The 9,875-nt window shown below is 43.8% G+C and overlaps 1 protein-coding gene across 1 annotated transcript; it reads left to right on the top strand.

Annotated features, from left to right (window-relative positions):
* The first annotated feature begins 5,439 nt into the window (after positions 1-5,439).
* LOC136470955 (uncharacterized) lies at positions 5,440-9,875 on the top strand. Its single transcript, XM_066468685.1, has 8 exons — positions 5,440-5,793; positions 6,434-6,639; positions 6,746-7,130; positions 7,216-7,429; positions 7,850-7,957; positions 8,098-8,220; positions 8,304-8,367; positions 9,470-9,875. The coding sequence occupies exons 1-8, from the start codon at positions 5,558-5,560 to the stop codon at positions 9,538-9,540; spliced, it is 1,407 nt and encodes a 468-aa protein (XP_066324782.1). The 5' UTR covers positions 5,440-5,557; the 3' UTR covers positions 9,541-9,875.

Below are 9,875 nucleotides of genomic sequence, written 5' to 3'. Positions count from 1 at the left end.
TTTTGAATCTTTGTGGTCATTGATGACAAAGGGGGAGAGAAACAAAGATAGTAGTAAAATAGTGAAAAGGGGGGGGGGGAGAAATATCATAAAGGGACAGAAAACATAAAGATATCTTGATATATGATATAGGGGGAGAGACATGACAAAGGAAAGGGATAAATTAAAATTTTTGAGCACACAAGTAGGGGGAGCAAGCTCATGAACTTGTATGGTGCATTTGAATGTGCATTTCATATGTTTGCTTGCATGGCATAAGTTCTAAATTTAAAATATTCATGCTTGTGTGATGTATGCTAGTTGTTAGATTGAATGATGAAATGAAATCACTAGATAAATTTCATTTCCAAATATTTCTAAGCGGTATTGAGCAAACCATGGTGCTAGGGATGGTATATCGGTGCACTTCGATTGGTATCATGCTTCAAAGGTCCATCTTTTATACCTTAGCATCATTTGGTAGACATTGACTCCTATATTTCCTATCTAAGCATATGTGCAAGCTACAATCCAAACTCTTAGCACATATGTAGGGGGAGCTATTGCTACCATTTAGGGTTCATGAAACTTGTCCATATCCTCTTACAAATGGTAAATATGCTTGGGCAAGCAACATGGATTCAATTAAATTTTAATTCATATCTTTGTATAAGGGTTGTCATCAATTACCAAAAAGGGGGAGATTGAAAGCTCTAGTTTGGTTTTGGTGAATTGATGAAACCCTAAGTGCTAACCTAGTTTATCAAGTGATCATGAGATAGGTAGCACATTCCAAGTGGTGAAGCAAATGAAGATCATAACATGATGATGATGCCATAATGATGATCAAGTGCTTGGACTTGGGAAGAAGAAAGAGAAAAACAAAAAGCTCAAGGCAAAGGTATAAACCATAGGAGCTATTTTGTTTTGGTGATCAAGACACTTAGAGAGTGTGATCACATTTAGGTTTGATAGCCGTACTATTAAGAGGAGTGAAACTCGTATCGGAATGCGGTTATCAAAGTGCCACTAGATGCTCTAACTCATTTTATATGCATTTAGGATCTAGTGGAGTGCTAATACCCTTGAAAATGTTTGTGAAAATATGCTAACACATGTGGACAAGGTGATACACTTAGTGGTTGGCACATTTGATCAAGGGTGGTGAAGTTTGGAAGCAAGGGTAAGAAACTCCACCGATGGAGTGTCCGCCCGTAGAATGCGGACAGTCCGACGGTGCCACCGGCGCCCTAGACAGAAAAGATGAAGGTCACTGGAAGTGACCGGACGCTAGCCTCGGTTAGACCGGTGTGTCCGGTCAGGTGTAGCAGCGAAGACACTGGCGTCGGTCAAACGACCGGACGCTGGGTCGCTCTGCGACCGGACACTGAAGGGCTATGTTCGGTCATGTTGTCGGTCGGCACAGTGATTAGGGTTAAGCACCGGACGCTAGGCCGTGTCCGGTCAAGCATGACCAGACGCGTCTGGTCGGCAAAAACTCAGTTTGAACCCTTACTGTAAACGACCGGATGCTGAGGGATCAGCGTCCGGTCAACTCTGTCAGAGCGTCCGGTCAACATGTCGACCGTTGAGATCAAACGTTCACAGTTGAACACAAGAGACACATGGCCGCCATTGGGTGACCAGACGCTGAGAAGCAGCGTCCGGTCAGTTTGACCGGAGCGTCCGGTCAGCCCATGTTATGCCCAGTGAAGGGGTATAACGGCTTTATTTCGTGGGGGCTTCTATTTAAGCCCCATGGCCGGCTGTAGCTCATTACCTTTGGCCATTTTCATTGACATAGCAACCTTGTGAGCTGAGCCAAAGCCCTCCTACTCATCTCTATTATTGATTCATCATCATAGTGAGATTGGGAGTGAATCCAAGTGCATTGCTTGAGTGTTTGCATCTAGAGGCACTTGGTGTTCGTGTTTCGCTGTGGGTTTCGCTTGTTACTCTTGGTGGTTGCCGCCACCTAGATGGCTTGGAGAAGCGAGGATCATTGAGCGGAGGGTGGTGATTGTCTCTGGCTCCGATCATGGTGATTGTGAGGGGTTCTTGACCTTTCCCCGATGGAGCGCCAAAAGATACTCTAGTGGATTGCTCGTGACTTGTGTGATCCTCATCTTATGTTGGTTGTGCGGCACCCTATTGAGGGTTTGGCGTGTGAAGCCAATTAGCGCGTGAACCACCAAGTGAGTGAATCGCCACAACGAGGACTAGCTTGCCGGCAAGCAAGTGAACATCGGTAAAAAATCATTGTGTTCATCCTTTGATTCTGAGGTGATTGGTCTTCATTGATATTAATTCTTGTGATTGATTGGTTCACTCCTTGACACGGCGGTATAACATTCTTGATCACTCTCTTTACTTTACCGCAAACTAGTTGTCAAGCTCTTTAATGTAGCTAGTTCTGAGAGCTTGCTTGCTTGGTTAGTGTGGCTCTTTAGTTAGCCTTTGAGAGCACACTAATATAGGGTAGTGTCATAGCTATTGAGTGAATAGATACTATCTAAACTAGAATTGTGGTAGGTGGCTTGCATTTTGAGTAGGCTAGCGTAATACTTGCTTTGCCTCATAATTGTCTAACCATTTTGTTAAGTGTTGTTGTAGAAATTTTTATTAGGCTATTCACCTCCCTCTAGCCATTAGGACCTTTCAGCTGCGCGGTGGAATTTGGTTTTCCATTTTCCAATGAATTGATAAATGTTTATTCAATTTAGTTTTGAGCTGAACTTTGATAATTTGTAGTAAATCTTATAGATGTCCAAAAATAATGAAACAAAATTTATTAAGTTCACAAAAATATTATCTATCTGTTGGTGTAGTTAGTTTACATTTAGTTGTGATAATGATAGGTTCATAAATTCAAAATAGAAAGCTTAGTATTATTTAGCTTATTATTTGTAGGAATTTTTGTGGTAAATTGGTGATGGCTTTAGCCATGAAATTTTTATAGTAGGCTCTTTAGATTTTTAGGTGCTCACTGTAATTTTTGTAGCCGTAGAGTAGGTTGATAAATAGATAGCTAGTACCCCTTGTTTTATCATATGTAGAGTAAATCGGTATTAGGAGTAAGAATACCCTTTGTTGCTAAGATGATAATATGTCATGCTTCATACTTGTTAGTGGTAATAGTAGGTAACTTAGCACCTCAGTCGGTAGAACTAGCTTAGAAGCATGATAAATGTATTTTATTTTAAGAGTTGTTGTTGCCGTATTACTAAATATTGCAGCATCATTTCATGCATGTAGATCACGAGTTGGTAGAGTTCGTGCCTGTGGAGGAGCAGGACTACGAGGAGGTCATTGAGGAATATGAGGAGGAGATCCTCGTGCAGGATGGAGCCCTGGAGCCTTTTGGTGCTGACTTTGTTGACTCACCGCCTGCCCAAGGCAAGCCCCGGTGCATAACCCTATTTTTGAATGATTACTGAATATATATATGATGTGCATTTATATTACAGGCATTTTATAGAAACTATATGCATAAATATATCTACCTATGAGTCCTACTAGTACAGATCACATAGCTGCTATGCTCTGGATTTTAGTAGCGTGAGTAACCTGCCATTACTCACAATAGAGGATAATTATGATCACTCATGATAAAATGGTGGAAAGGAAAAACGGTGACCAGGCAGGAATGTGGTTTGGGTACTGGTGGGTGTAAGAGGATGTGTCCTATGGCCAACAGGGCATAGCTTGGTTATACTTTTCCCTATCTGTATCGGTTAAGGACCGGCCGTTACAATAGACGCTAGGCAAGTCACAGATGTATTATCCCGAGCACATACTTGGAGATGGCACGCAGGAAAGACTTGTTGCTCTCTTGTCGTGGGTTCCGGCTCTTTCTGGACCGACTGATTAGAGATGAGGATGGTGGAGGTCCTTACACCGCACTAAGTCCGGGACTTAGGAGCGGGGGCTTAGAGTCCAAGTTTGGACTGGGACCTGGAACCTGGGACAGGAGGGTGATGGGTTGGTCCTGCTTATGCCTGGGGTACAAGCAGGGCGTGTGTTTTTGGGTACCTAGCTGGGCCCATTGATTCACGAATCACCACCGAGTCGGTACGACTTGTCTTAACTCTAACATCGTAGCAAGAACTGAAAGATGAAAGGTGATGAAATGGAACTGATTGCTCAACTCTTGCTTGAAAGTCGAACATGTGCTTACATGAAATGGCTAGATAATAAATTAATCATGGCTGCTAATAATAACATAAATAAGGATTCACTATTAGATTGCTTTCTGCAAAAAGAAACCCAGCAAACCATAAAGCTTTGCATATCCCTTGGAGTCAGGAAATTATTCCCACTAGTCGGATAAGTCTTGCGAGTATATTGTGTACTCAGGGTTTATTTACCCATGTTACAGGTAATGCTTGAGTACCATTATGTGAAGGATTCTTCTGGTGGGCACAGATGGATCCTTGTTCTTGTCGATAGATGTTTATTTACATTTCGTTGTTTAATATTCCGTACTCTGACATTTGGCAATGTAATAATGAATTTATAAGAACCCTGGATGTATGAAATGTATTAAGTATTGTAACTCGTTCTCATTATTGGATCCTTAGGAAAAAATGTGGATCTTTCGGGTTCTTCCATGGGGTGTGCCCGACGGATACCGCTCGCTGTAGCTTGCTTTTGGGGTGCTTAGTGTCTGGTGGAAGACGAGCGCCTCCGTAAGTGTGTTATTTCGGACGGTTCTGCTATAGCATCTCTCTCAATAGCTGGACCCACCACGACTACCAGTTCCCAACCGAGCAACGTCGCTACCAGCTGATCTAGTGTGTCCAGTTCTTCGTCTACGCCCGAGCCGCCAAGGTGGACTGCATCGTCTCCTCCCTCGCCGTCTCTCCTCTGGGCGTCGCCGTTGACATTAGCGAGAAGTTGTATGCGCTCTCCGACATTGTTGGTGGCACAGAGGAGCTAGAGCTGGGTCTCGTAAGGAGAAGAAGGTCCCGCGCGTGGGGAAGGAGGTCGCGGCGGGCTCGCACGATTTTGCCGTAGGTAATGGACAAGGTTGCCTCCCTTTCCACACGATCACAACTTCGGCGAGTCCTCGGCCACCTCACACGCCAGTCAGGGACGAGGTCGTCTCTCTTCCCGTGCGCCTCGCACTGGAGCACAACAGCGGCAAATAGGGGCGTCGGTACTCGATAGTGCGGAGAAGGACCAAGGGGTGAAAGGATGGTGTGAGAGAGCGCACGTTGGATCCGATCCTGTGATGGAATAAAGAAAGAGAAGGACTGAGGAAGAAGAAAAGACTGATAAGTAGGTCCCACGTATTGGGGAGATTATTGGTGACCTGTTGCAGAACTCCTCCAATACTCTAAAAGGCAGTATTGGTTACCGTCGCGAGCCTGACTCAAACATGACATTTGGCCAACTTTTTAGCCCACGCCAACGAGACGGCCACATCAGGCCTATGGGCGTGCGGTGCGGGCAGGAAGGCCCAGCAACAATCGAGTGCTCTTCCACCGCGCGTCGGCCCGCCCACGTACACGTCTGCGCCTCCACCTCCACCTCCACCGTGCTTCGCCGGCGGCCGGCGCTCCACCTCCACGCCGATATGGGCGGCGGGCGGAAGCGGCGGCGGCGCGGCGGCTCAGAGGCGCCGTCGATGCACCCGCGGAACCGCTACGCCGCCGCCGCGCCGGACTTCGCCGCGCTGGCGGAGCTCTACCCGTCCTTCCGCCCCTTCGTCTCCGTCACCGACCGCGGCCGCGCGTCCGTCGACTTCACCGACTTCTCCGCCACCCGGGAGCTCACGCGCGTGCTCCTCCTCCACGACCATGGCGTCAACTGGTTGGTGTCACTGGCTCCCCACCTCCCTTTACTCTGCTGCCTTCGGCTCTTTCCATGAACCCTAGCATGATCCCCTGTGCCGTATTTGCTGCTGGCTGTGATCATTCGCTCCACCATGCCCATGGAATCCATGAAACCGACAAGTACTGTGATGGGTGTATGAAGTTTGAATTGTTTTACTGTTGTCTACTTTCAGTGGAGCTTGGGACTGAAAGGCTATGTCGTCGTCGTCGTCTACTTTCAGTATTTGAGACTAATTGTCCGTTTACAAACTGCTACACATCTTACGTTTTGGTTAAAACTCAACATTGACTGCCACTACACATCTTCTAGGTTTCACCTAGTTTTCTATGCATGCTGCGTTGCACTATATTACATTTTTTGTGCTTAGACGTTTCAGTAAATATATTCCTTACTGCTTTTAAAGGGTGGACTGTTTGATGTACAAAATACTTGTATAGCCACAGTAAGATTAACTTTTGTTCTTACAAATTACATCTTTGTAAAAATTAAGAAAGGTTTAGTTAAAAAAATCCATCAAAATCTATGCAGCACGCACACTGTTCGCTCTATGTTTTGGAGGTGATTTTCATGCAGTAGACCATTGTTTAAACATGATTTTAATCTTTGCTACTGTTAGGTGGATTCCAGATGGACAGCTCTGCCCTACTGTTCCAAACAGGTCCAACTACATTCACTGGATCGAGGATCTTCTCTCCTCAGATCTGATACCACCAATATCCAGCTCAAGTGAGAGAGTGAAGGGCTTTGACATTGGAACAGGTGCCAATTGCATCTACCCTCTCATTGGAGCTTCTTTACTGGGATGGACATTTGTTGGATCTGGTATTCCTTTCTATCTTCTGCACTTCGTGTTCAGTTCTGTGAATCATTGTCTCGTTAAATGAGAGAGATGTATACAATCAATTATGTAACTGTCTTTTGTTTGTAGACGTCACTAATGTTGCTCTTGAATGGGCTAAGAAGAACGTGGAGAGCAATCCACGCCTAGCAGAGCTAATTGAAATCAGAAATGCAAACGTCCCGTCCTCTGAATCTGAAACTGTTGTCAGGGAAGGTGCCAGGGAGAAGATTCTAGGGCCTGCGGAGGATGTAGCTATGCCAAAGCCACATATCCTTGTGGGGGTTGTAAACGAGAGTGAGAGCTTTGACTTCTGTATGTGCAATCCCCCATTCTTTGAGAGCATAGAGGAAGCTGGTCTTAACCCAAAAACATCGTGCGGTGGGACAGCTGAAGAGATGGTTTGCCCTGGTGGCGAGCTGGCATTTGTTACACAAATCATTGAAGATAGTGTTTCCCTTAAGAACTCTTTCAGGTAATTCAAAGCTTTTCTCACTATGGTAGTGCATGTTATGTTTTTGTATTCATCTGTACGATGGTTTTGTTATTTTGTTGTTTAGGTGGTTTACATCGATGATCGGCAGAAAGGCAAACTTAAAGTTATTGATCTCAAAGGTTCGTGCGGCTGGGGCCTCAGTCGTGAAAACTACTGAATTTGTACAAGGTCAGACAGCTAGATGGGGCCTTGCTTGGTCATTCATTGCTCCAAGACCAAGAAAAATGGTCCTCAGCTCCAGTGCTCGAGCAAAAAACCACCATTCCTTTATGCTTCAGGTTGGCATCATTTCACCTTTTGTCCCTTTACATATGTTCTGTCATTCAAACTGACCAGTTACCCATCTGGGTCTCGTTAACAAACCAAACAAAAAATTCCAGCTCATATCTGCACTATACTCCAGCTCATATCTGTTCTGTGAAGCTCTGGGTATCCGAACTTTGCATAGTCGAGATGTTCAGATTGTTTTGTTTATCGTTTTACTTATTTGCCTAGTTAACCTTGCAATAAGGTTGAAGCAATCTTGTTGACTAACTTCATTCAGAAACCTTCCTGTCTACTTCACCTGTTTCTCGAGTGGCTACTTCACCTGTTTCTCAAGTGGCTATGTTTATGTTAGAATCATTGCTACTCTAATACTATATTTGCACTTTGTCTAACCTCTGTTTCCAAATGTATATTTGGCATAATGAAATAAGGGCCTTCGGCGTGAACATGGTGCGTTCCAAGTTCTGAAATCAACTGAGGCTTTCTTTCTAGCTTCTAATCTATCATGCAAAACTGATCCGTTGTCCTTTTCGGTCGATGTAAGTTTCTTTGTTAGTATGACACTAATTCAGCTTCTTAAATTTCATCATAACAGACATGTAAACACTGATCTATTTGAGATCTATGGTGTTTATGCATTGTGTTCTCGTGTTAATACTGGCTTGAAATATTTCTTTAGGTCACGTTGTCAGATGAGCAGATTGAGGCTGCAATATTGCATGGGGATGATTATGCCGGTTCTCTAGAAGACAGCGCTGCAAAGTTACAAAGTGTTGTCAAGGGAATATCATTTCGTATTACAGTATGTTGACTGCAAATTTCGTTTCTGATACTTAACCTTCTTTTCTGAAATAATTGTCACACATCAACAAATTCCTCGTGTAGGTGTTTGAACAATTTCCTGGGACCCTCCTAATCAAAGGTTCATTATTGAATAAAGCATTATCAGGTAGTCCCATGGTCTTTATGTGACTATTGGCATATTACATGATCATACTGAAACACCTTTATCAGATTGCTTTAAGATATGACATGCATTTATGCTCTTGGTCCTCATATAGTTTCATGTGTATACACTACACCTATCAAATCCATCTCAAATAGCATGGTGCCTCCATGTTGAGCTGTTTATGTCCTTTCCATTTACTGTATAGAACAGTTGAATGAACTACTACTCTGCATTCATGACACATGACATCTGAAATCCATTCTGGTAATGCTATTAACTCTTGGGTGTCTAGGATGGTGTCTTCCTTATGTATTAGTTCGTCGATGCTTTTACTACGTCATGTGCTCCCTATTATAATGAAATCTGTTCATCGAGACTGAAAGTTCGATGCACCAATAAACGCCAAATCTACAGGCTGGCATATGCAACTACTGTAGCATGTCTAGTCCAACTTTGCCAAGCTGTGCTGGGCCGATAGTGATAAAATGGTCCTGAAGAATAGTTGTCTATCATGTAAAGAGGGAGTGGTGGTAGTACTGATGTCTGGCTGACTCTTGCATATGGCTTGACAGGCTTGTCACTGGCTCTAGACAGATGCTAGTGGCTAATCTCACGATGGAGACATAAATGACACTAGGGTATCTTAGGGACCATTTCTAGATTGGCTGTTGGTCTGTAGGAGGCAGAACCTGTACATCCGGATCATATGACATGTTGGTTTTAAAGTTCTTCTGTTACCGACTGTCTTGGTTATGGAGGATGCAACTGTTCAGGTTGTAGAGAGAAACTTACAAATCAAGCCAAGAGCTATCAAATAATCTCCTGGCTAATTCTTTCGTGTTTGTTTCATGAAAGTTGAAACTGCTACAAAATGTGCTGTTCATGTGTACTATATATGCATATGCATAGATACAGATATTACATTAACCTCATGTAATTACTGTTATCCCAATGGACTTGCTTAAGAACCAAGACCATAGTCAGAAATTCTGAGCCAAACATCAGTATGATGTGTCAGATATGTTGTCTGATGGCTCTCTTGCTTACTATTAAGGTACATATCGTGGTGACAAGGACACTCATTTTCCTTTTTTTTCTGCAGGAACTTTCTCATCATTATTCTCTCAGTTGGAGGACGCGTTAAGGATGGAATGCCTCAGTAAGGTCCGATAGGTTGTTAATTATGAGCTTTGATGCCTCTGCACGGATAGGTCTTTTGGACGCTAAGGAATGTGCAAAATGGAATCATGAGACAGCAATAGCTTATTAGCTTAGCCACGAGCCACAAACAAAGATGCTGAGCTATGATGGGAACCCGCACTTACACTGTAGAAATCATTGTTGCCCGTATCTTTTCTTCATGTGCAGTGATGGCAAGGTTGTGAAAATACCAGAAATTATGTCTTGTGTGTTGGCTTTATTTCTTATTTGGATCTTGAGAACGACTTGACATGGCAACAATGGGAGTCTTGCTTTAAAGGCCCTGCAGCGGCACGCACGGTAAACCA

The sequence above is a fragment of the Miscanthus floridulus genome, chromosome 8, assembly GCF_019320115.1.
Source record: "Miscanthus floridulus cultivar M001 chromosome 8, ASM1932011v1, whole genome shotgun sequence".
Taxonomy (NCBI): Eukaryota; Viridiplantae; Streptophyta; class Magnoliopsida; order Poales; family Poaceae; genus Miscanthus; species Miscanthus floridulus.
This window is presented reverse-complemented; position numbering and strand designations above follow the sequence as displayed.